Source organism: Periophthalmus magnuspinnatus, chromosome 16, assembly GCF_009829125.3.
Source record: "Periophthalmus magnuspinnatus isolate fPerMag1 chromosome 16, fPerMag1.2.pri, whole genome shotgun sequence".
NCBI classification, from domain to species: Eukaryota; Metazoa; Chordata; class Actinopteri; order Gobiiformes; family Gobiidae; genus Periophthalmus; species Periophthalmus magnuspinnatus.
In genome coordinates, this window is record NC_047141.1 from 22,909,810 (window position 1) to 22,937,805 (window position 27,996).

At 38.4% G+C, this 27,996-nt stretch overlaps 2 protein-coding genes across 2 annotated transcripts in view; both read right to left on the reverse strand.

Moving 5' to 3' along the window:
* The window catches only part of cdkal1 (CDK5 regulatory subunit associated protein 1-like 1), a 144,870-nt gene extending 124,797 nt beyond the window's left edge, over window positions 1–20,073 (reverse strand). The window contains exons 1-4 of the mRNA XM_033980910.2: window positions 19,958–20,073; window positions 19,181–19,346; window positions 16,251–16,363; window positions 5,296–5,380 (exon numbers count right to left, since the gene is read on the reverse strand). Of these exons, the coding sequence (XP_033836801.1) occupies window positions 5,296–5,380; window positions 16,251–16,363; window positions 19,181–19,338 (356 nt within the window). The 5' untranslated portion in view covers window positions 19,339–19,346; window positions 19,958–20,073. The remainder of the gene's footprint in view (window positions 1–5,295; window positions 5,381–16,250; window positions 16,364–19,180; window positions 19,347–19,957) is intronic.
* A 3,029-nt stretch (window positions 20,074–23,102) lies between these two features.
* On the reverse strand, window positions 23,103–27,979 carry LOC117383725 (transcription factor E2F3). Its single transcript, XM_055227851.1, has 8 exons — window positions 27,441–27,979; window positions 25,992–26,112; window positions 25,626–25,756; window positions 25,323–25,411; window positions 25,057–25,219; window positions 24,562–24,672; window positions 24,312–24,453; window positions 23,103–23,560 (listed from the first exon to the last, which is right to left on the reverse strand). The coding sequence occupies exons 1-8, from the start codon at window positions 27,720–27,722 to the stop codon at window positions 23,280–23,282; spliced, it is 1,320 nt and encodes a 439-aa protein (XP_055083826.1). The 5' UTR covers window positions 27,723–27,979; the 3' UTR covers window positions 23,103–23,279.
* Between the last annotated feature and the right edge of the window lie 17 nt (window positions 27,980–27,996).

The window sequence follows — 27,996 nt, forward strand, 5'->3', positions numbered from 1 at the left end:
TTCAGTAAGAGAAAAAAACAGAAAACAAGGGGTAATTTTTCTCTTTTATTGCCAAGCTCTAGTACAAAGTCCTATATTAAAAATATATACATGAATAATGCATAATGTCGGGGCTTTAATGTATTGCATTTAGACAAACTTAAATCCTTCATCATTAGCAAGCCTTTCATATCCCCATTAAAAGTAAATTGGATTCTACTATCAGGTCATCGTAGATAGAAGAGTTTTTGAAGTCACTTCAAGTCCCTTCAGAAAATACAAAATTTAGATGTGGTAGCCCTGTAACTTGAAAAATGTCAGGTTGAAAGTGCTCCTTTCTATCTTCTTTCCTATATGAACTTGGTCCCTTTGGCTTAACTCGTGCACAATCTGGGATGTGTCAAAAGGCTGGAGCACAGTGGGGTGCCTTAAGAGCGCAGACTTCTAACAGGATGAAGGCCTGGAGTTGTTTGTGAATCTGTAAAGGAAGATCTCAGAGGAGCATCGACCGGACGGGAGCCTGGGTCTATGCTGCTGTGTACTTAAGACACACATGCAGGTGTAGGATAGATGCTTTGTATAAAAAAGGAAAAGTCTAAACATTTAACCTCAAATTAAAAGACAAAGAGGGCGATTAGCACGATTTCCCTTAAAAGCTGGATTTAACCATTATCATCACATTACACTAGTCCTCCTTATCCCAGCTTTACGCATTACCTTTTAGCTAAATGAGCTTAAAACAATTAAGACTCTTACTAAACTTTCAGCTTCTATGAACAGGATTCTTCACAAACTGTTCAATGAGATGTTCTAAAACCTATACTTTTGAAAAACATTTTTAAAATAGCAAGAATAGCAATGGAAAAAGTAAAAAAATGTTAGCAAAGAAAAATTGTGTAGCACTGACATAAATACAAATGGAAACCTATAATTTCACTATTCAGTTTCAGCTCATGCAATTCTGTAGTTCACTGGAAACATAACTGCTAATATATGAGCAAGAAAATTGCTCTGTTGTATGCTTGGTTACAAATGTCTGATACACATTTCTATTTCAGGCTAGTTCCCTTAAATCAGTGTGCTAATTATGGTTTGCTATAGTGCAAATTATTCACCCTTTCTTTTGTTAGAAATGAAATATTTGAGAGCTCATGTAATTACACAAGGCAATCCAAGTTTCTTTGACTATGCCCATTTATGGTCCATTCTCCATCTCCAGTCATGTGTTTGTGCCTGTCAGGATTTAGTCTGTACCCCAAATGTAGGCTAATGCCCTGAAGAAGTGACAGATTAAATGCCAATCTCTCGGTTGCACCAAAAGCAGCCTAAGGGGGCAGTGTGGGTGTCCAGTCGGCTAAAAATTCAGGACTTAAGACTCAACCCACAAATATAACCAAGGGCCTCAGTAAAGAACTCAAAAGGTCACATGTATACCTGGGTCTTCTGGGCTTCAGTGTAGTCAAGTAATAATTTGAGTCTAACAAATTAAATAAAAGAAATGAAAGAAATAAAAGAAATAATGTTAATAACAACAACAACAACAACATAAGCGCAATATAATAGCAAAGACTGAAAAAGAAAAGGTTATACTGCTAAACTGAGAATTAAGCTTTTCTGGTGACAATAGAAAACTGTCCAATTTTGGGATGGTCCAATCACAACCACTAATTTGTAGCATATGTCTGTGGAAAATTTCTCCTCTCAAACATTCATACAGAGAGGATAAAGCTTTATTTTACCTCAGATTTACAGAGTACAGCAAAAAAGCAACAAATGCTTGTAGTCAACATGTTCCTACTTGTTCAGTTGTTAAATATTCTAGTTCTAACAGGATATCCACCAGGATATCCAGATCAGCAAATCAACATACTAATACAGTACACACTATACTAATTCAAACGGCAAGTAAAGTTTAGATTTCACAATGTCAGTTCAGTTCTAATTGTGTATAAGCCACAGCAGAGTGTCCTTTAGCCTGAGGCCAGAATACAAATGCACACATCTGTCACAAACGTGCAGCACACGCCCCACTATTCACTCTGGAGCCCTTCCAAGAGTTCGTTCTGTTGGTTCTGTGTCCCTTTTCAATTAACATTAATGATTTTTATTTCTCATGGTTAGTTCATGAATATTAAATTTATATTGAAATGAATGTAAATATAATATGGGAATTGGTGTATTTTGAAAACAGTGCACAACCGAGTTCTCGTTAAGCCTACATTCCCTTGATCATTCAAATTACTGGAGACAGCCAAGTGAAGAAGTGTGCGTGTGCACGTACACACACACACACACACACACATAACACACAAATATGAGGCTTACAAACACAGTGCAGCTTAATTACATGCTGTTGAGCAACTGTTTCTTTAATGCCTTCAGTGTGCATTGATTTGAGAGGTCTCTGACAGTAAATTACGCTACAGATTTGGACTTTTCAAAGACACACATATGCACGGCCAAATATCCATGCTAATTCACTTTTTAGCATTCAGCGGGTGCTCCTTTAGGACTTTAGCACAATACAGCACAAGGCAGGCAATATCCAGGCCTAATATCTAAATACGCCATGCAATAAAGAAATACAGAACTATAGGACTGTCATGAAAATCCCATTTAAAACTTACTATCTGGGACCAAAATAGCATATTTAAACAGGAAACTTTAAGATTCTACTGCCATGGATTTTGATGGATGCTCCTATAACTGCTGGGCCTACAGTGAATTAATGGCTGCCGATAATATGCTGGAAAGTGCAGGCTATTTCTGCTTACACACAGAAAATGGTGTGGCCAACTGTCTGTATAACAAGCCCCAGAATCTCTCACTCCTCCCAGTAGCGGCGTGTGTCCCGCACATATGGCAGGGATGCAAAGAGCAGCCCCACTTCTCCACAAGTAATAAAGCATCCTTCCACTGTGAAGCCCCAAGCCCCTGTTTATCTCCAACTCATTTACAAAAGGCACAGTGCGCTTCATGTGTGTTATATGAGCATGTTAGCTAGTGGCATATTTACCCGCATAAGCTACACTCACGAGGGACAGTTCATTTTGACATGAATTAATTTCCATCACACAAGAACCAAACTAATTCATGCTATTGATGCCACTACCTAAAACACATTAACTTTGGCGAGATCCTTAAGTATATTATTGGAGGTTTGAGTTCTCTGGTAATGATAATGAGGATGATTAGGGCCATAACTGAGCATTAGCCTTTCGTTTTCAGCAATAAATTCTGCACAAATTTTGAATGTATTCTGAAATGCGATGAGAAAAAAAAATGCCCAGTGACCTTGGCTGGTACGATTGATTTGTTGTTGTAATATTATGTATAGAGAAACGGGAAGGGAAATACTCAAATACTCAAGGAAAATATGCATTTCTTCAAAGGTTCCACATTATGTATGACATTAAACTTGTCTATCTCCATGGAGACAGGCAGGTGACAAAATCAGGTGCAATTATAGGTCATATCTGAAAAAAGGCAGCCCTGCTCACTGTAAAGCAAAGACACAATTTTCTAGGTATTTTCTAAGCACTAAAAACACCTGTAATTTAATAGATAGATAAAACTGTAAAATTCCAGATGCAAGAGATATTCCATCGAGATGACCACCATCAGAAAAGTTCCACAGTGCACTGTAAAGTCCAAACTTGAACCATTCATAAAGGAAACAACTAAGTTTCACTGCCCCCTTGCTATTGCAAAAAAACAATAAAAAACATTACCGTAAATTTCGGACTACAGAGCGCACCTTGATATAAGCCGCACCAGCTAAATTTGAAGAGAAAATCAATTTTGTACATATATAAGCCGCACCTGAATAAAAGCCGCAGGTTTTCATATTGTAACATGAGATATTTACACAGAAAGACGGTGCACCGACACGCTTTTTTTTAAACTGTGCCTGAAAATTGGCACCAACACGACAACAACACGGGATGAACACATCTGCAGGTTTAGAAAATAAAGCTGCACCAACACGGAAAATCTGCTTTTATTTCCTCTGAAAACTTTTGTCGTCTTTTTACATTGACCAAGTTGGATTCATTGATGTCGAGCTTACGTGCAGTGGCTCTATTTCAGGGGTCGGCAACTCGCGGCTCCGGAGCCGCATGCGCCTCTTTCCGCCTCATACTGCGGCTCTGCGTGGCTTGGGAACTGACAGACACAGCTCAGTCCTGCGTAAAGAGCCCTGATTTTCAGACGTTGTGCGCACAGGGGTCAGGAGCAACTTTGGCCCGTCCCTAATGACACACTAATAAGCTCGTCCGTAGATGTATCATGAAAATCCTGCTGGAAATCGCCACAGAAATCTATTTGATGTAGTAGCAAGTATATTATCTGCTCTTGTCTCCGCGGTGACGTATCACGTATAACACATCAGACACGACGCACAAAAGTAGAGCCACAAGCGAGTGAAAATGAGCCAAAACAAAAGTCTTTGGAGATCTTTTTAACAAAGGGGAAAAGGACAACTGAGGAGCCAGAAGAAGAGACTACGACCTCCAAGAAAAAGAAAGATAAATTTAACAGACAATGCCTACTTAAAATCTGGGTTTGTCGCTACAGGTGACTCACGCACAGAGTCCACTCTACGTAACATACGGGAAAAGCAAATAAGGCAATGAAACCTTCAAAACTGCTTTGCCACATGGAGAATAAGCACCTGGGATTAAACGATACGCTACGAGTTTTTTTGTTGTTGTTTTTTTAAAGAAACTGCGGAGTAGAGTAGACATAATCACATAATCAGCGCGATGCATGATGCAGCGGTTTGGTGAGTTGTATTTTTTTAATGCACTTAAATTGTTTTTGCCATATTTATCTGCCACGTGTAGAAGGCTTGTCCGTGAAAGTAAAACCTACATTATTCCGTTACATTATTGTTATTATACAGTGTTATCTTCATTTTAGATGTCAAAAAGTATTTGCGGCTCCCAGTGTTTTATTTTATGTGGAAAGTGGGTCCAAATGGCTCTTTGCGTGTTAAAGGCCGACCCCTGCTCTGTTTCCTTTCTGTTTCTTTATCTTAAAAACTGCATCATATCCATTTCATGATGCGCAAAATGATCGTTCAAAATCAAAACTAGTGAATTCTTCAGAGCAGAATCTTTCCCCACGTCTGTCTCACTTTTACGTTTACAGCTAGAGAGCGCCCCCCAGGGTCCGTTATCCAGTAAAATTCCATATATAAGCCGCACTGCTGTAAAAGCCGCAGGGTTCAAAGCGTGGAAAAAAAGTAGCGGCTTATAATCCGAAATTTACGGTAAACATTAAACATCTAAAATATTCCACTGGTTTAGTTCTTACTTGATTGAGTTCCTGAAGTGATCCTCTGCTGGGTTTTTCACTGTACAACTGTTGAGCACCCACAAGTCTGCATCTGCTGGGTCATCTGAGCAGGCAGAAAAGAAAAACATTTTATTTGAGATACCACAAAATATACACATTAGGTTCACTGTACATAAAGTATATTTAAATTGAACAAAAAAGTTGAAATTGAATGGTTCTAATTGGTACATTAACTGCTGATGATTTTCTGTTTTACACCACATCCAATGCTTTTTTTTTGGCAGCTGGACAACTGTGGGATCACAAAAACATCGCATCCAGTGGCAAAATAATCATAATTAATAAAACTTCCCTATGAAAAGTCAATCACTGAAAGATCCTACACTGTCCTACTTTATTAGTAGGTTTTACGATGCATGCAGTGAAAGGAGAGACCTAAATCATGAAAGAACAACGTGTTAAAACCCAGTTGAAAATATTTTGTGCGTGTGAAACTTCCCACCCGGAGATCCCCAGAGTGTAGAGCCCTGAATATTGCTGTTACTCGGGGAACTTTCCACTAGCACATTTTTGTCACATATTTTCAGATATTACTTTGTGTGAGTCAGCTTCACACACCCCTAAATTCTTGCTTTGGGAAAATCCTTGGAAAATTTGCATAACATTTGCATGGGAACATTGCCACAGCCAATAGAGAATCAGCCGTTTGGTTACTGTTTGCATATTATAGCCATTAGGCGATTTCAAAACCAGGAAAATGAACAAACACCTGTTGACCTTTGAGCTTATCTGTGGAACAAAAGGTCAAAATAGTGCACAGAGTACTAAGGTATCTGAGAAGGTGTGCGTGTGGAAGCATGTAGTCTGGCAAAAGATATTCAAGAACTGGGACTATAAAAAAAATTCAAAGTTAAGTGCAAAAAAAGTACAAAAGATTTAGAAAATGTGTAGAGAAAAAGTAGCATGTTACAACAGTTGACCCTATAGAATTTACTTTGAATTCAGGCCATGTCCAGAGCATTACAGAGGCATCATCTGGACCTGTGTGTGAGTGTGCCTGTGTACACAAAGGTCATACATAACACATTTCAATCCCAGCCACCCCCAACAAAGACAAGGGGAGAGAGCAGGGTTACAGGGGAGCAGGTGCACGCTCCAAATAAGTATGAATGGAGAGATGGACCAAAAAGCATCGAGTGAGAGTGAGGATCAGAGAGTGGTGAGCGTATATTAGAAAAGGAGAAAGGAGATTAAAAGAATAGGTTAGGAAGAGAGACAGGCCAGAAGTGAGGCATTGAGATGGATGAATGAAAAAGGAGGAAACGAAGAGGTGATGGCGTACCCCAAGTGGGACTACATGAAGATCAAAAAACTAAAGTGTGGGTGGGGTGAGGGTGGGGTGGGGGTGGGGGGGGTCCAATGATCCGAGAAAAACATGAAAGAGGTTGTAGTATAGATTAAGTATCCAGCACTAACCTGCTTTTTACAAAATAGCCCAAAACTGCGATTACACATGCACTGTTTGATTGGGCCTGCTCCAATTGTATAAATATTTTATAACAGAAAACACATTGGAATGCATTATTGTGGCTGTATTTATACATTACAGCTGCCTCGGCCCACAGGTGTGTGCGGGCCCCCCACTGAGGATGGAGATGAGGCTCAGCTGCAGGGTCGGACAGCGCACAAACTCGCAAACAATAACAAGCAGAAAGGGAATAAAATCATTTCCCCCGATCCCCAGGTAGCCACGCACACAGCTGTATACAGATGTGCAAGCTAAAGTGAAAACTATGCATCACAATATGTTGTTTACTGTAAATAGGTCAAGAGGTTGCCTTTAGTGGATTTTGTTTTATCTAAAGCTTATTTTAACAAGAAAGGGAAGCGATTTCTGAACACCATGATGAATCCAATCAGAAACTTACTTATAGTTCTTCAGGATGTTCTATCAGCACGTGGTAACAAATCTGAATCATTTAAATCTTTGTATTTTTCCCTAAACCCCAATAATAATTATTGAAATGTGTGTTTGTTCCTATATTTCACAAATTTACATGGCCATAAGTAGCTTGACTTTACACCACTTTATTGGACCAACTGACTTTTTACCTGTTCGACAAGAGATAACTTTTATCCGTCAAAATCCTGTCTTTTCAAAGCATGTTGCCTTTGTTTGATATGCGTCTTAGAGCAGTGATTGAAGTAGAGGGAAGACTACCGATCCTTTGTCACTGGTCCATCAAATGTCCCGGGCAGATACAGCTTTCCATGTGTACACAGGGCTGTGGTGAGACTGTGGTGAGAAAGGGCATACAGCAGCCGGCCTGAGGGTCAATAAGACGCCCCTACGGCTTTACACACAGACCAACCCGTGACCCACTTTTTTATTAAAGCGCGTCGAGTCTGTGCACTATAGGGTCGTCAAAATAAAAAGATACCCAGATATTAATTGATACTAAAACTGCATTTTAATATAGATACTCATTTCAATAGGTACTGATACTGAAAAACAGCTTGTTGTCATTGTGGTATCAAAATTGGTATTGAGGATCAAGCCCCCTTAGTATCAAAATTAAGTTTTAATATTGTGACAACACCAGCACAATACAATGATTAGAGACATATGCATCCCATTTAAGATTTTATCATGAGGTATCATAAGGTATAATGCAATAGTGGTTCTAGCAGTGGTAAGGCCACAGAGCTGCCTTTGAGGTATACAGTGCACTTGATTGAGCTAACAAGCCCTCTGTGGTCAGACCTGGTGAGGGGCAGGAAAGAAGGCTGGGCTAGAGGTATACTGGCGGGCAGGGAAGGGCACTGACCCAAAACTCAAGCATAATCAGTCTTCAAAAGAGAGGAGACACACACTAAGACCTAAGAGGTTTATCTACAAAGGTCGTTTGAAAAGTTTGATGCAAATACCCATCCAAGAATTGTCCTGCTGATGTTCACCTGAAATCCATATTGTGTGTCTTGTGAGTGGAGCGCCCTCAAAAATTTGTATGTCAAATAACAACTACACCGAATGGATACGTTTAGGGTCTAGACGTTTAGAAGCACGTTTTACAAGTAGCAACAGATGGCCAAACCCCATCCACTGGGAGCACACCTACAGATGCTATGCCATTTGACCTGGGCCAATTTGGCTGCAATAATCCTATAAGTAAAGCAAAAAACCCTACTAATTGGTAAAAACCAGCATGACAAAACATTTAGAGTGCCAAGAAAATAAACAGATAAAACTGTTGAAAGTAACAAAAGAACTACAACACTAACCACAAACTACTGGTTGAAGACACAGACATATTAGTAGTCTTGACATCTCCAAAATTGGGATAAAAGAATTTAAACAAGACAGAAAAATACTGAAATAACAAGAGTGCACCAAGGAAAAATAGCATTAGAAGATTAAGTGGGCATATCTAAGTGAAAAATAGCAAGCCACCTCAGCTGAAAGTAGAACAGCCATGATAAATGCTACGAGACAGGACAACAACTAATTTGTATCCCAAAAGTTCTTTCTTTCCACTGGGCAGAAAACAATATGTCTTTCTTATATCTGATCATAAAGACATAGTAGTTGCACCTGGGTCTATGCACTGGTCCTTCTTCAAACTAAAAATGGAAGCAAAATAGCCATATCAATAGGAATGCAAGCAATTGTGTCTTAACGTGCATTTTTCACATATTATAGTTTGTACTGAATAACCACTATATCAATTGAAATGTTAAAGTCTAATCTTTATTTCATCTACTCCCACAAAACAAATGTGACTCAAAGTAAATTGAGATGAAGCAGGCTTTGGCTGCAGTATGGAAAAGTGTACAACATAGTAATTATAACCATCTGGCAGCGGGGTCCCTGTGATTTAGAGTGTAGTTTAATGGGCTACACACAGGCAGAGCAGAGGAGCCCAGCTTATGTGGATTTTTCGCCATTACATCCTCACCTTACCAAGATAGGATGATTTGAAGCCTCGGGTTCATGAAGTAACAGTGAAAACCATTATGTTAATGAGACTGGGCATAAAAGGATATTTCACACAGCACGAGATAGATTATTAGAGCAAAGTCACGCTCAACTCAATGAAGGACATAAAGTAACAGACGTCAGAATGTAGGCCTTTAGATGTGAGTTACTACCACAAAGTATAATGCTACTTTTTAGACACTTCTCATATGTACTAAATTGGAGAAAATGAATGAAAAATGTGACATTCAAACATAAAACTATACAGATAACAACACTTAAAATATGTTTGACTTTTATTACAACTCTAGCTTAGAATGGTAACAAAACCAGGACAAACCTCGGACCTAAACCTGGTTTAAAAGGCTTAAACCAGGATTAAACTAGCAATAGCAAATAAGACTTCTCACAAATATTTACAAATAAAGTAGAAATGATTTTATCTTTGTGAGTAGCTGTTTTAGAGGTTAAATGCTGATGTTCATTTGTTTTAGTGAAAAGCCTCCCATCATGACCTCCTGAAGAAAAGAGACATGCTGAAAAAAGACCAACTGTCAAAAGCTAATGCACACTGCAGTGACACACCGCCGCGAGTTCCCCATTTCACAACAATAACAGACTAAGCAAATATTGACACACTATTTCCTTGACATTACAAATGTGATTATATTTGCTGTTTTCCCTGGGAGATGGCAGTTTATATTCAATGAGGTGTGCCCTGTTGGTCTGTGTACACATGTGCAAATTCAGGTGAAAAGACTCTAAAACACACCACACTTATGCACACATGCAACACAAACAGAAAAAAACATAAAAGTGTCTACTTTTAAACCAGCTCTGTTTCAAAATTTTCTGCACTTTTCACCAGCAGTGTCCATCGTAAATCCTGCAGACAAATGGAAGGTGACAGTTTAGGTGGACTCTGCCAGAGCTGTATGCAGTGTCTTGGTCCTGAAACCAGCTGCCTGGATTTGATTCCCACCCAAAGTAATTGTCTCAGTGTCAGGCATCTCTCACATATATTTTGTCTCATATACAGTCCAATATACAAAATATCTCAGCTGTGCATGTGAGTAAATGTGGAAGGCTTATCTATTGGCCGCTACGTTGATACTAACCAATAGTGACCTGTGAAATGGATACTAATTTCCAATCACACTTGGTCATAAATAACCCCATTATGGTCTTATTTTTTTTCCTTAAAGTTCATTTTGGTTATAACACTAAAATATAGTTTATGTTTATGGCCAGTTAAATGGGAAGAATAGTGCAAAAAAAAAAAAAAAAATCAATATAGATCTATTGACAATATTGACATGTTGAGTGGCTACAACTTTTATGTGAACAATATGTAGAGTAGTTTGCATGAGTCACTCTTATTTTTCAGTTTTAAATTACCCATATTATAAACCTTTCTCCTGCATGCTATTGTTCACATCACCTATATGAATTGGACATCTCCACATGGCATATGCCTTTTGACAGACTATAAAAACTGAAAAGGCATATACATACTGACTACTCCCCATCTTCTATAGTGTTCACTGACAGGTAGCCAGCCGCTTCAGCTCAGCAGGCGGTCCCATATAACCATGCAGACACCGGAGTACGGGGCATGACCGCTTTCTGTTCCAGTGGGTGGTCAGTGAGTAGCTCAAACAGCAGCTATCATCCCAAACAACGGCAAAAGACAAAGAAATGCACTGAAGAAGGCCTTGGAAAGACATTTTTCTGTCCTTGAATGCCAAACTCATTGCTACCCATCCATAAGTCTTCTCTGCTCATTCTCCTCCCACAACAGCAGCCCCAAAAGCTACATTAATTACATGTCTTTCAAGCTTTCATTTCTCTTCCATTAGAGGAATTGCATTTGTTTTGCCCGTTGATTCACACTGACAAGAAAAACAAAGAGGAGCTGACAAATGAAGTGAAAAAGACCACAAAGTCGGCTTGAGTTGCTTCAGACAAGCTAATTATTCAGAAACAAAGAATGTGACAATGAGATGCCAAATGTCAAAGAGTCTTCTGCGGCTGTTTAAGCTACTGACACTACATTTGACTGTTCGTCCTTAAAACAAAGAGGGACACTGACCTTAATTTCACCAAAATAGTCACATTTATACCAATGTTAGGCAAACTTTGACAATTTGACTTCATAATGGTTTGTGCTGTCATGTTAAGTCAATTAGCAATGTGGTGACCCTAATTAACAGTGCAAGCTACAAGTCATCAGTCACTCCCCTGCATATCAGACATGGTAGTGTAACAAACCTACACACTCAAAATAACTCAAAACTGCACTGTATTTTAATTTGATGTAGTTGAGACAATTATGAAGAATACCTCAATGTCAGTGTACAGGAAAATATGACCTTTGTATCGCTCCCATTTTTATTTTTCATTAGCGCACTAGTGTCGTCAGAGGGCTTACTTGGAAAGTGCAAAGCTGAAGAAGATGAGAGGTGAATCTTGGCGGCCTCCTTTCATAATCCCTGCTCTCCTCGGTCGCTCCTAACACTGTGCTTTTAGCCCAGCTCCTGCCATAACCTATTACTCACATCCCCTCCATAATACTGCCATTATATCCTTGCAAGGTATTCTCAATCCCCACAGAATGCAGCCAGTATTCCCGGGATAACCGAGGGATGACTGGTGCACATGGCTCTATAGAGAATAGAGAATGGGACTGGTGCCCCTGGGAAATCCGACAAAAGGGAAAGCATAAAAACTTCTTGTTATTATGGTTTGAGTGAACCAGAGAAATGTAGGTCTAACAACTTACTTTTCCTCACCATGGCCTTCTGGTTGGTAGTTTATGAAAACAAATAGTGTCAATGTGTGTTTTGGCTAGGGCTGAGCGATATGGGCAAAAAAGATCAATATAAGGGGGAAAATAATTATGATTCATATCCATTTTCAATCCAATTTTATTTAGTTTTCAGTTTGTTATTGGTATTGATTTCATGGACATAAACAATGCAGACATTTAATCGGTGCAATTTAACCCAAAAAATAAACATATTTTTTCCTCCAGAGTTTGAACTCCATACCACATGCTTTTACTGACTGACAGAGGACTGGCTGTAGACCTCTTGATTCAAAACCCCAACCATATCACTGACGATGATGAATGATGATTCATGATCTCTCCATCTTTCGATTAATTTCCCACTAGTTTGGCCAACTAGAAAAGCACTGTAAAACATTGTACTAGGTGAGTTTATGTACATTTACTGTACATTATTTTCCTCTAGGGCTAGGAAAAAGTCAATTTGTTTGGGGGAAAAAAAAAAAAATCAAGAGCCATAGTCATATCCATCAACATTCATTCCTGAGTTTCAAGTTATGAAATGTCCTATTTCTATTGTATTATTTCTAACTAAAGTAGTTCAAACTAATCTTCTGTTATCTTATATACATATATATGCATTTTTCAGGGTCTCCATGCAGACGTCTCCCATCTTCTTCCCAACAAAATAAACAATTTAGTCAATCAAGCTACCCCACAAACTCTCCAAAAAAAGTCATCACCTCTCCTGACAAAGCAAAATACACAAAGTTAAAAACATGTGCTCAGTTACACAGAGTAAGTGATCAACAAGAATGTCCGCCGTGAACGAATACAAGGCTGCAGACATCAAAAACACAACAGAGGTCACCAAGGAAACAAAAACCTGAAGAGTTGCTTCTGAACAGCTCTATTTCATTAGAGGAGATAATGAAATTATTTAAAAAGACAAAAATGATTTGGATTTTTTTTTAAAGTTCTCCTGATGATCAACATATGTAATTGTCATGGTTGGGGTTCAAAGATTGCAAAAGATTATTGTAAATTAACCACAAAAGTGCAGAAAAAATCATTTTTTTCTTTATCTTACTAATTAATTTATTATCTAATCTATTCCTATAGAACTATCTCTGTATCTCTATCAAATATCCTACTCGTTAGCCACTCCTGACACAAAACCTGCACAGTGTGGGTTGTATGCCACCTCACCTCTTTGTCAGAGTGATTTTTTTTTTCTATCATTTAAAATCATTGTCTTTCTCAATGTAGGAACCCTAGTTCCACATACGAGCTTTTAAGACAGAAGAGAGACTCAAAACGGTGCCTGCCACTCAGAAGTGCACACGCACAGAGTGATCTTATGGAGTGACAGCTGCCAAAACGTGAAGTGTCTAACAGAGAGAGAGAGAGAGAGAGAGAGAGAGAGAGAGGAGAGGGTCTGCGTTTGCTGGCTGGATAAGTGTGGGAGAGGAGGAGCCACTGATAAAACCGCGGCATTTTATTGGTTAGAAAAGTGTGGAGTGTAATACTGCGTAGCATATAAGCAGCCAATCAAAAGGGTCAAAAAGCACTTAGTTTTATGAATGAAAGGCATATATGGGAGGTACGCGCTCAAACAAAATCTACTCCACTGTGATGCAACATAACCAGAACAGTAGATTAAAAAACTAACCAAAATCCTACTTTAAATATCAGAAAATATTCCATTTGGTTTTGCCAGACATAAGATGTAATTCGGTTACATTTGTGTTTAACATACAACACGCACCGTACTGTGCTGTGCTCAGACCAGGAACCAGGAGTCTTATTTTGCCAACACGGTAGAGTGGGGAGTCATTTTGCGTAACTGGTATGTAAAATCATAACCGAAAAGCACTGTGAGCACTGTGTTGGGCTGCAGGACAGGGTGGAGACTGGGGAGCAGAAGAGCAGCCAAAAAGCATCACAATGTCCTGGTGAGACTTTCCATGAAGGCTGTGCATGTGTGTACACAAGCACCACTTTCTATGAAGTCACTCTTTGGCTCACAGTTTTGCTGCCTAAATCTAATTTACTTCATGTAATGTCATGGGTAAACAGTGCCCTCTATTTTTGATTAAAGGAATAGCAGAAAATGACAACAAAAGGCAAGGCTACCATTCTACAGCATGCAGTGGATTTGGTAATGATTACAATTGTTATAAACAAACACTTGTATAAATTTACAAATATTTATAGAAGACCATATCTGACCAAGAATTTACAAAATCTATTTAAAAAATAAATTATTTATATGCAAAATCTAATCTTATTTTGTAAGTAGTGTTAAATGACCAAATAAAAGAAAGTTTCATTAAGTTGGGCTCACAAAGTGTGAATGAGATATTCAAACATACTTTCTGAGATGACCTCATCCTTGAAATAGACGCGCTACAGTAAGCCAACACTGCCACTTAGTGGTGAAATTGAGAATTGCTACAATAACTTCAACTGGGTGATGTCATGTCTTGAATGGGAACAGACATCACATATGAGGTCAAAGAGTTCATATTGACTGTGTCAAATTTTAGCCTTACAGACAATGCAGCTTAAATTATTGTGTTAAATTCACACTGTGTCCACTCAGACTTACTCATCCACACAGTGAGTATTTTCATGATCTCACCAACAATGAGCTCACCTTGCACAAAGCCCCACAGTGGCCTAAATGCCACAGCCACATCAAAGAGAAAATTTCATAATTTCATCACATTCAAAAACATGCAGAACCATTTACAACAATAGCAGCAGTCTTGAATCAGGTATTTACAGACTTTGTCCATGGCTGCCAATTTATTGAAAACAGTTCACATCATAATATATAAAACCTGGAGAGGGGTTTTCCCTACCTGAGTAAAAGTACAAAATGGGGTTGCTGACAAATGGCACAGGGGTGTAAGCAAAATACAGTTTTTATAGCGAGCTTTAATCAAATCAGTGCTTTATGAAACATAACTACATCGCCATCTTGTGGTTAATATTTGCAGTTAAGGATTTATCCCGATTGCACTCCAAAAATTCAAAGTAATATATTATGACTTTTTTACGGCAAATTGTTACATTTGTGCTGTCAGATGCCTAGAGGCTCAGCTTACATTTCCCCTCCATGGGGTCTCGTGCGGATTGGCTCCTTTTTGGTCAGGAAGGACCTACGTATCACTGTCCAACAATTGGACATGAGAGAACGCACACTTGCTAGCACTGACTTGTTTCTGTGATAAACAGCCACATTCCCAGAGGTGGCAATATAAGTATTTTAGTTAACATGCTTGCAAAGTAAAGTATACCATATGGTAGCAATAACAGTTTCCTTTTAATTGATGTACATCGGTTGTTGAGATTAAAAAGGTTCAGTGCTGACCACATCTAAGATGAGCCAAACTCACAACATAAATGTAAAGATGTTAAAACACAGCTCAGAGGAAAACAGTTTTCTTGCTCAAGCTTTTCCCTCATCTCATAGTGCCACAAACTTGGAATTATTAAACATTGCCTGCTTTCACATTAGAGAAATGTAGAGTACTAAGGATGTGTAACGAAACCGGGTTTTACAACAGCACCAGTGCTAAGTCTGAACTTTCCACTGGATCAATAACCTCCAGCGCTATCGTGAGACAGAAGTCGCAAATGGTGCTGACACACAGTCAAATACACACATAAAACTTTTCCCCTTTTCATAACCCAGAAGCATGTTAAATCTAAAATGAGTAGTAGATATGTTATTTATTCAACCATGTATAGTTAGCTTTAAAGCAAACAAAAAAAAAAAAAAAAAAATAAGCACATTTAAAATTAGGGCTGCACAGTATTGTAAAATTATGCAATATGGATGTTAAGAACTGCTATGTCTGCGCTATTTTAATAGGCTTCGTGACTCAATAATTTCAGTTATAATAAAACAAACAAATTATGTGCTTTAATTTACTAGTGAAACGCTGTCAAAATAAAAAACTTGACAAAACAAACTAGGATTAAATCAAGAGTAATTTTAGACTTAATAGGGAAAATCATGACTAAAGTCAGCTTTATTTAACATATTCTTTAAAAAGAAAAAAAAGAACATTTTTGACAGATGGAGAACCTTGGTGTTACTGCGATATATTGAGCATGCTGCAATACGGATTATTGCATGTACTTTGTGACATATTCAAAAGGCATGCAAATTAATTGGTGGTCCTAAATGTATGTTACCTGTCATTTTATATCCACTGGCAGCTAGCTGCCCAGCCATGTATTCTCCATCTGAATTGTTGTGGCTGCAACCCCAAGTTTTCATCCATATCTTCTGAGTGCCCGGTATTAAACTGGAAATAAAAAAATAAACAGTTATTCATGTTATTTGGTATTTGATGTCTAATTAGCCTCTGCTTATATTTACAGAACTGAGCAGTTGATTTTTTTTCTGTTAAAAAAAACATTGTCACAGATTTTTTTTAGTACACTGAACAACATGGGGGCGACAGTGGCTCAGTGGTTAGAGTGTTGGTCCCCCAACCTGAAGGTTGGAGGATCGAGTCCTGCTCGGACCAAGTTCTGTCGTTGTGTCCTTAGGCAAGACACTTCACCCATTGCCTAGTTTGAAAGTGGTGTGTGTGCGTGAATGATAGCGCCGATGGCGCAGATTGGCAGCCTCGCTTCCGTCAGTCTGCCCCAGGGCAGCTGTGGCTACAGTAGTAGCTTACCATCACCAAGTGTGGAAATGAATGAATGAATAATGACAATAGTGTAGCGCTTTGAGAGGCTTTGACAAGCCTGTAAAGCGCATTACAAGTGTAAGCCATTATTATTATTAACATCCTTAACTTGCTTCAGAGTCGGTAAACACAAAATAACGAATAGGAAATAGTCAAACATTTATTTAAGTCAAAATGTTATATTCTTTAGCGCAGTGGTCCCCAACCACCGGGCCGCGGACCGGTACCAGTCCGTGGATCAATTGGTACCAGGCCGCGGGCCGTCCAAGAAATAATTAATTATTTCTGTTGTATTTATTATCTGAGTCTGAACAATGGTTTATTTTGAAAAATCTTTTATTTTGAAAAATGACCGGATTCTCTCGGTTACATTTCCGTCACTTGAGCGCCGACAATTTAACCACTTAGCGTTCCGGCGGCCCGCCCGCGTTACACGTTACAACTTTACAGCAATGTACGTGTATTTCTGCGTCACCCACACAAACAATCTACACATCAAATGAAAGCTACGGCATTCATCTTTCTGAATATGTAAACCATTTACACCTCGAATCACCACAGTGCTGACAGGAAAGCCGTTTTTACAGAGAAGTCAGAAATGTGAATCTGGACTTCACTTACCATTGAGCGCTCTGGTTCTGTCAAACATCAACATATTCACACAAAGTTGGTCTCATTCGTTCCGTAAAGGCCCAGAGAATATAATCCAGTCAAGAAATTATGTCCACAAAGGAAGTTAGAGCCTCCATGTCCAATCTGCTGCAGGAAAGTGAAATCTGTTCTGTCACTTCTCCGCGTAAAAACAAGAGACTGGATATAAAGATCCGCGCGTAAAATTATGCGCGCGTATTGCGTAATTTTACGCAGCAGTTTTGCGTTTTAAACATGACGAAATGGACAAAACAAAGGAAGTACACGATCGAGGACACTGTGGATGTTTGTACAAGTTAAACTAGAGGCATCTCGGACCCGGAGCGGTTCGTGGAACCGAGTGAAGATCTCATGATGGACTGAGGAGTAAAGGGACCTTATGTTTTGATGGACTGGATGCTGTTCCTGATCGGTAAGCGTGGTTTATTCTGCTATTAACTAAATTGTGGGTCAAATGTGTATCATGTGTAATCATTATCAATCCCCCCCCGGTCCACGGTAAAATTTTCAAGCGTTGGCCGGTCCGCGGTGATAAAAAGGTTGGGGACCACTGCTTTAGCGTATAAACTAGGGCTAGGCTAAAAAAAATAAAAAAATAAATGATAAAATGAATCAAAGTGTGGAAGAAAATAGATTTTATTTTCCCTGTTTGCATTGGAAATTGTTTTGGAAATGCAAGAATGGCTGCTCACTTAAGTCACAAGAACCAACATTTTGAAAGCGATGTGCTCTTCCTTTGTGTGTCCCTCACAGAGAATAGGAAAGCAAAGAGGTTTAACACCAGGTCAAAAGCGACTGCTCTGAAATCAGTGATGTTTACAGTGACATTTAAGCTTTTTGCGTTTACAGTCCACAACAAAAATCATTTTAGCCAAAAAGACCTTACCATTTAATGCACTACAACGTTAATTGAAACAATCATGCATCTTTTTTGTTTTGATAATGCTATGTAGTTTGCTAAACATTTTTAGAGGAGAGGAGAAAAAAAAGAATGAAAAATGAAATTGAAAAAAATATTTTTTGCAGAACTAATAATTATATATATATATATATATATATATATATATATATATATATATATATATAAAATACAGTGGCTCGCAAAAGTATTCATCCCCCTGGAACTTTTTCACATATTGTCACGTTACAACTACAAATTTAAATGCATTTTATGTGAATGAGCAACACAAAATGGAAGTGAAGTGGAAGGAAATATTTTACAAGATATCCAATTTTTATGATTTTGGAAAGATTGACTGTTGACCTAATGACTAAAAAGAGTCCACCTGTGTATAATCTTTTCTCAATATAAATGCAGCTGTGCTGTGAAATCTGACAGAGCTTGAACTGTTTTGCCAGGAAGAATAGGCAAAAATTTCAGTCTGTATGTGTGCAAAGCTGGTGGAGACATACCTCAAAAGACTTGCAGCTGTAATTGCAGCAAAAGGCTGGGGCTGAATACTCTGCACTTTTCAGTTTTTTTTGTTGTTTTTTTTTATCTGGAAATTATGTATAATTTTCTTCTACTTCACCCTTATGTACCATCTTGTGTTACTTATTAGCACAAAATGCAAATTAAAAAATATTTAAATGTATGATTGTGACTTGACAAAATTTGAAAAAGTTACAGGGGGATGAATACTTTTGCAAGCCACTGTATGTATGTATGTTTGTATGTATGTATCTTTTTTTTTTTTTTTTGGTATAATCATCCAGCCTTAGTATAAACAATAAAGTCTTCACTTTGTTGAGGAGCTGAATTACATTTGGACAAACCTGTCAGCTTGAATCTCTTCACTGGCCAATGGCTCTCTTTTCTTTCGTGACCTTGGTATGATGCTCTTACGGACTGACTGTCTCTCTTGAGGTGTTGGGTCATTAGAGGAAACCATGTCCTCAATGTCCTCAATCAAAGACTCACAAGCCGAGGGCATGATGGGGCCTATGGAAAAACATAAATTGTTGTTTTATTGCAACAAAAGCAGAACACATTTGAATAGTATTAAATTAATAGCTTGGTTGACTAATAATAGGAAAAAGTCATATTAATAGTGTTAATAGTGCATTACAGGATAGTTTTCCCATTCCCAGCCCTCTAGGCCTTTAACATTTAGATAAAGATATGGGTGGGCTGTTGATCTCACGCTCCTAAATGGGTGCAAAACATTGTCCTATTTTACTTTCAAAAGAAAGCATTCCTAGTTGTTTATTATTATTTTCATCCACAAATATTAAAGTGAGAATGGCCTTGAACACACCATAAGAAACATGTGCATATTAAAAGCAGTAAATTCACCTGCCCCTATCTCAATTGAATATTAGATTGTAGGTGTATAAAATTGCACAGAATAATGTTAATTATCAGTAACCATGCATTACACATAAACTATGACCTGATGATATTCTTAGCAACTCCAGAAACGAATCTGCGTTTAAGAAGAATCATGCTAACAGCTATGACAGCTAAGGCTAGCTCTTTTGACTATCGAGCCTCCAGTACGTGTGTACAGTCATGACTGAACAATATTCTCAAATGATGCATAAAATCCTTACCTTATTTATGATGTACCGCAAAACAATAATTGAAACTACCTAAAAAAGACAACCTCGAAGTCGATATCCTAAACACGACTGATCACAACAGCGCCATGCTTGCGCCTGACTACAGCAGGCAAAAAGGGACAATTTTAGTGTTCGATTCCGAAGTGGAAACGTAGCCCTGGGCTTACTGTGTGTACAAAAACACCACGAATAAATGATTTGAAACACAAATGTGCATGGGCTGCTGGTGACTAGGCCAACTTTTAAGATCTGCGTTCAAGGTTGTGTATTCTGGTTCCCAGACAACTAAAAAGACATCTTTGTTGCTGAAGTAGTTTTTTTTTTTTTTTTTTTGACTAGAGCCAGTACGTTACTAAATTTTAAGTATCGCTGCGCCCCAAGTGGCCACTGGCTACATTTGGCCCGCGGGCCAGGACACCCCTGTTCTACTTATGCAGGAGGTTAACCATATATCCAAGGGTATCAGCAGATGTTTATGCCCCACGATTTCATCTGTATGAGGAGCAGTATACTACTTATTGGTATGTAGACTTTTCAGAACTCCACTTTTGACAGTAATTTGCTATCTCAGTTGAGTTCCATCAGGTTCTTAACCATGTTTATTTTTGTGTATTTTATTTTAAATGAAGATAATTAAAACAATTCGCAGTCTTTATTCAAAATTACCATTACAAACAGCTAAGTATACAAAAGCGTTTTCCCCACCTGTACTCCAAAATAAATTGAAATACATATTGACAGATGTTTAAACACATTTGAATGAAAGGTTTACCCCTTACACATTGACTCACTCATGCACACAATTTGCAAATAGGTTGCGACAAATGTTTCAAGATAGCAACATTAAAATTGTCACAAATTTGCCATAAGGTCCTATTAACTTTACATTTCAAATAAGCAATTATGAAGATGCATGTCATGGTATTTGGTAACAGCTCAGAAATATAGGGAAAATGCCAGATATTGTTCAGCAATTTACTTGATATACAACACATTCATTATCATTGAACAAAATGCCAGAATTGCAGATTTGAAGAGGATCAGGAACTACAGTCATTCATTACATTTTCAGACTGTCAGACTATGGCTGGCATAGGCATCTGCGCTACAATAAAACAGACATTGCATTATTAACATTAGGAAAGGTATAATCTCTCCAGAAATTATAGTCAAAACAAGATAAAATAGTCTGACCAGATTCTGGTCGGTCAAAAGAAAACATTTAAGGAAATTGTTTTACAAAATAGCATTTGTGGTTAGTTCAATGGAGAATACTAAACGTGTTTATATATATAAATACAAAACATAACCGTTATAAATATGCCTGCAGTAAAAAATCTTTGAATAAGTTTTCATCCTAGTCACCATTCAGTGGTATAATTTCTGTCATCTTTGACAGTACACCAAAATTAGTGCACTTGGGAGAGAAAAGGAAAAACATTTCTACACACCTGCTTGAGATTTAACACATAGTGTCACAAGTAAAAGCTCCCGACACATCAAGTCAGAAACCCTGTGTTAGTTGTAAATATGATTTGATACTTACTGACCACTGGAAGACTGTTGGAGAACTACAATATTTTGGTGAAAATGTTATACAGGATATAGTTAACTTTACATGAGAAAAACATTTTGAATTTCAAACATACAAAAACATTTAAAGGCGTTTAAGAACGCAAAACATCTACAATTCCTGATCAGCTATACGTGACCAACAGCTCAACAACTCATACATCTGCCATGTCCCTCTATGCCTAGCACTAATGTAGTTAGAGGTAGCCTATAGTACCTTGTGCACTGAAAAATTAGCAAACTGTACATTTTCACATAACCAGCCAACAATGGCAGGCTAGGCTCATCCTTTATAAATCTCACACGTTTTAAAACACACATCATTGAGGGTTGGGTCAAGTTATCCAGCAGCACTGTGCCCTATAGGGGCAAATTCTAGGTGTCAAGATTCTTAATTACCCTTATAGTGAATGTCATTTACGAGGCAGGTAACACATGGGGATGCACTGATCCAGCTTTTTCCATTTCAACATTTCAATACCAATTTTGATACTATAGCTTTAAGTGTCAGCCGATACCAACCAATCCAAGTGCAGAGACTGAAAGCCGCATTCATTTCCTTTAACCAAAAATTGCACTTTTGGATAATTTGTGTCTTACAACGGAACTTTGTATAAAAAAGTAAAATTATAAGGCTTTCTGGGCCTATTATGACCAATAAAGTCATATTGCATCAATATATATATATCCAATCATCATATCGGCTGGAAGCAGATATCCGATCCAGCATATTCTTTAGCACTGGCGCCAATATCAGTATCGGATTGGTGCATCCCTAGTATTACATTGGATTAGTTACCACTTAATATTTTTTTCCATGTGCATATGTTCAATTACTAAACAATGGGTAGAAAATGCAGAGAATTTGTCAACTGTTTTGCAGAGTTAAAATTAGTAGGGGTCCTGTATCTTATTTAGCTTCTACACAGTGGGTAAGGTGCATCAAAATCAACACATTTCATACCACAGTGCAATTCAGAGCGCAACCAAAGTGAAAATGGCAGCTGATGCTGATTAAAAGAGTAGGGCACTATACAACAGCAAGCATTTAGGTCAGAAATAATCATGGCATATCCAAGGGCGCTACCGGTGCATTAAAAAAATCCTTTTCATTTTAGAAATGGCATCAAAAATCTAATGGCAAAATCCCTTTTCTGAATTTCAGTGATGGCAATGTACACAATCATCCAACCAGTCACAAGACTTTAAATTGTAAAGGGCACAATGTAAATCCAATGTGGAACATATTATGGTAAATGACGATTTAATTTGAGAAACCATCCTTCTGCTGACTTATGGATTAGTTTGCATATTTCCTCTTTGTAATAGACAGTAAAATTACTATGATGCCTTTGATACAGGAAAGAGGCCAACTTGGCCCCTTTAGATGGAATTCATTAATGGTTAACACTAACTTTTTTTAAAAAACAATGTCAATACCTTCAATCATCAGAATCAATGGTGATAAAAATGTTACTTGGCATCTCCAGATCACACAGTACATCACAGATGCCACTTTTATTATTTTTTTTAAACAAAATACACTTAAGACATGTGGCTGGCTGTGGTGTTCAACTTGACATTTGACAGTGTAAAAACGTAATGACTCTTGCTGTTATATTATTCATGTACCCTTAGCCTGAGATACCCACTTGAGCAACTGTTTTGATAAATGTGACAAGTTCTTTCAGCTGACTACAGACTGTAGTCGACATGCACTTGTGAAAAGTTTAAGCAAATGCTAGCTACACAAAAGATCATCTAGAACAAGAGAAGGCATCCTATCAAAGTCATCAAACAAGTCACTGATTCCCTGGTCATCTCCCAAACCTAACAAGTAGTCATCCTGATCCAGTGGTGGTCCAAGATTTAGGAAGGGTCCTAGGGCAGAAGGGATCTGGTCTTCAGTCTGCTGGAGCAGACTGGTGTATGGAGACGAGATGGGTGACAGTGTGGTGACAGAAACAGCTGAGGCTGAAGGTGGAGCCAGAGAGGAGCTGGAACAAGTCGTCGAGTTTGAATCTGTAAAAAGATAAACTATGTTGGCAAACAAAAGAAGCAGCATTTAAAAGATTAACTATTTAACCTGAATCCTTAAAGAATTCTTATGATTGTGTAACAAAAACGGCCCACAGCTTAGTTGTTGGGGCTCGACTGACACTGATGTTAGATTGCCGTCATGCTTAATACAGCTTTAGCATATTTGGCAAAAGCTAATGGATGCGGCCTGGGTCAAAGTTAGGGTATTCAAGTGAAGAATTACACATAATTTGTTTGGGGGCAGGTGTTTAGATATTATTAAAGTATTTACTTAATGGAGACCTTTTTGATCAAATGATCGTCAAATGGTTGTTTGCTTTTTTTTTGTTTATACAGCAACTCAACAGCCAAAGGCTGATTAATATCTGCATGTCTGCATCCACTTATATTGGCTCACAAAAAAAACAACATCCATCCATTGACCAAGCCCCAATTGTTGTAATTTTATTTTTTTAAATAAATGTTTAATGACATGTTTAATTTAATTAAAGCCTTGATGCATGCTACTCAAGATAGTTTAGTCCATGTGTATGAAGAAAATGAAGGTGCGTGGCTTAAAAACACTCAGTTTTGGTAACTGACAACTTGATCATGAAGTAGCATCAGAGCCTTGGTAGAAAACATGTCAGTGTAGCAGATGGTCGTCGGACGCAGAACCAATTTTTGTTTTTTTTCCCCCCTGGAATTATGCATGAGTGTTTTGTCAGTATTGGACAAACAAATGCACCCTTACCCTGAAGAACTTTAAGAAAAGGTGAATTTCCATTAATGTCCATGTTGCAGCCTTTCACAGGGCTTCGAGGATCCAGCTCCTCATCTGGACATAGCAGCACATCAATAGGGCCCTTGGTGCTTGTCAGATGGATAGATAAACTCTGGAAAAGAGCACAGTAAGCATAAAAGTTTCACTTTACAGTTTTGTACACTTCCAAAAATATATTATTACAAAATATACATCAAATACAGAGCATTAAAACACCTACCTCATCTGGATCTGGCACTTCCAGTTTGGTATCTGTAGGAGCTTTGACAACAATGACCGTCTGGTCCTTAAGACTTCCTATCTGCTTGATGTCTTGATATGTTACATATGCACATGTGGATTCAGGAGGTTAAAGAAAAATAATATTCAAAGAGTAGTGAAATGTTATGAGTCATGTCACCAGCGAAAAGCGTTCAACTGTAAGTAATATGATTATTAACAATAGAACATGTGCAAGCTCCAAGTATTACGTTGGGTGATGCTGAGGCAGCACTTCCTTGTTTATTTTGTTAGTACACAAAGACAAGACCTATTGAGAAAAGAAATTCTGAGCCAAATCTGAACTTTTGCACAAGTCTTTAGGGGTCCCGTGAATGCAGTAGCATCTCAACACCTTCTGAGTTTGGGTGATTCCTTTAGAAAGACCCTACCTATGTGTCCGGTGTAAACATTTGAGCATGTGAGAGCATAAATACAGCCAGCCATTATAAAAAGGATATTTCTGGTTACTGGGCAATTCACTCATGTGTCTCATGTCCAGAGAGCACCTCTGGATCAGCTGTTCAAGTCTTTGTTCTTCTTCTGCTAGTGCAGCAACTTCTGCAGTCAGGATCTGTCTTTGGGTCAGTGCTCCCTCTACTTCTAGCAGGCTGCATCCCCTGTGTGAAAAAGGGACAGCAATACTTCACAACTTGCTAAACAAACATCTTGAGCCAAACCTCAAGCCTGACTTTTTATAACATGAAGCACTACCAAACTTACATCCACTGAATGTTGTTTTTGGATTTCTTCTTTATGAGGTGAATACCCTCCAACACATTGGTGATATCATACAGACGCCTTTTCTGGACCTGATCGTGAAAAATTTGCAGTTTTATTTTAACACTTAGTGACATAGTGGCAAAGATAGAAAAGAGATTTGAGCAGTAATGTAAAATGGCTAAACTGCTTTTGTTCTTGTAAAGGGAATTTCACTGGGCACAGCATTACTGTGAAATTAGAAGTAAAAATGCTATATTTTAACTGAGATTTTATTTACAAAGGCTGCACAATTTGAGTGAATACCTGCAATGTTTCAGCAGCAATGTTAAGGTCCAACACCCCATCGGAAGACTGAGCCAACAGATCAACAAATTTCTTTGTTAATAATCCAAGGGATGTGTCATACCGCGTCTTCTCTGGTGGTGACTTTGGTGCTAAAATTAAAACCAATGTTGAGTCAATCGAAGCCAAAACTCTATGACAATTGTTCGACCCATGTTTGCTTAAAGGCCCACAAATAAAAATGAAGCTGTAGATTATTCTTAGAGTCTAATTATTAATAAGCAGTTGCCTCTCCAGTATAAACTATAGAACTTAACATACATGCATTAAATACAACCATAAAAAGGAGAAACACTGACAAACACTGCACACCAAAGAGTAACGTACTTCTGGGCGTCTTTAGGCCCGCTCCATTGGAGGTTGCAGAAGCTCCTCTGCCTCGTGGTGTTCTGACTACATCTGTCTGGTATTGGTGATCAGAGTCATCTAAGGCAAGTCGTCTTTTAGCCTTCAAAAAAACAACAACAAAAGGCCATAAATGTTAGTCTCTCCTTTATTCTTTGGACAGTTTAAAACTTCAAAAATTGTTTAGGCTCCAACAACTTGAATAAACAAACTGACAGGCCTACATTGTTACAAAAGGCTTGATAGTGTTATGCAGTGGGTCAATAAGTGTGAAGGCACTGGTTAACCTACATCATAAACTACACATTTGTATGCGTTTTCCTAATGCAGCCAATAAAGAAATGATATTGACAAAATGAAACTACTTTGAGAGTGGCCACTCTTAATGATCAACTTCAGACTTTAAATGTCAGTTTTAATCAGGGCAGTGCCTAGTTTAATTTCAACATCTGCAGTTGGTGGAAGGATGTATGCTGCACAGATTTGATATCAACACAAATAAGCACCCATCAGAAAGCTATAATATGCCCTTTGACAGTCAAAATGTCAGCCATTTTATGTCTGCATGCAGCTCCCCTCACCCCATGCCTGGTCATGGCTTCAGCCCGAGATACTCAGACTGGTTTAGCTCATGAAAGATGAATAGCTAAGACTAAACCAACACCCTGAATGTCGGTTGTACGATTTTGAGTTTTCTTTGTAACAGAAGTACACAGGAAACGTGCACATGCACTCGAATAGAATTGTACATGAATGCAACACAAGGTTTCACTTTATTCATCACAGATTGCAGTTTAGAATAGGAAAAGAAATCAATGACTAGGTTAAAGCAGCGATGTGATGTTCTTTGAAACCTAGTTTAGCTCAATGCTAGGAGTAATAATCAAACTCCCATCTTGGCTTGCATCTTCAAAGACGACAGAAATAAATGTGGCGATATTGAAGTTTGTTAGCTAAAGTAAAGGTCCTGTATCGAGTAAAAGCATGGTTTGTGCACGTAACCTCGACTGTTTGTTGCTTGGCCCACAAGTTGGTACATTTTATGCTTTCATGCACAAACAATCCCCTGCCCCCCAAATTAAGACACCAAATAGCAGCCACTAGGCCAGCGCTAATGTTACTCATCTCTTAACCAGGGTTTCCATCTGCAAGGAAACACAAGAGCATCACAAAGTTAGCTGTGCATGCTAGATTGACATTGGTGTGCTGCTCTCGTTTGAAAACCGAGTAAAAGCAAACATTTATGCAGTAATTGTCAATGCACGTAGTAGAGCCATTTGTCTAACTTAGCCAGCGGTAGTTATTCAGCTAAGGTTGGGTCGATGCTAAGCGGCTAGCTGCTCGAACAACAAGCTGTTAGCCAAGCGAGCTAACATTTCGTTTTGTTTGTGGCTAACTACAGCACTGTGAAGCGTTGTATATTCTTTTTACCGGTGGTCTTCCGAGAGTAGGCCGTTGTCCTGTCCCGTTTGCAGCAGCTTGTTGTGGAGTTGTATAGAGGTTGTTTATCTGAGGGTCGGATAAACACACATTTGATGTCTGTGTACCGTTGCAAGGCGGTGGGGTCGTAATTATTTGAATATAAGTAGCATTTGATTGTCCAGGATTCAAACGATCCGTTAATGTTGTTAAAATTATATTATTGTCTAAATGAGAGCCCCCAACCCCCGCTAAAATCACTTTATCCGGAGCCGAGGAGATCCCTCTTCTCATCTTGCGTATTCGGGGTAACCTCTTTCTCGTCCCTGTACTTTTAAGACCGTATTTCTATTAATCCGTGGCGAAAGTTAAAAAAATAATCAGACCAAAGTACACTTCAAAGTCTGATTTATCGACTACTGTAAAGTATTTTTTCCTATAAAAGTGCATTTAGGCAGATGCAGCGGATTAAAAAGTAGCGCAACTCTCGTTTCGCCCGTCTAGAAATGGCTTCAGGAAACGGCCTGATGAATGAAGGGATACGGTTTACGCGCTCAAGAGCCCTCCC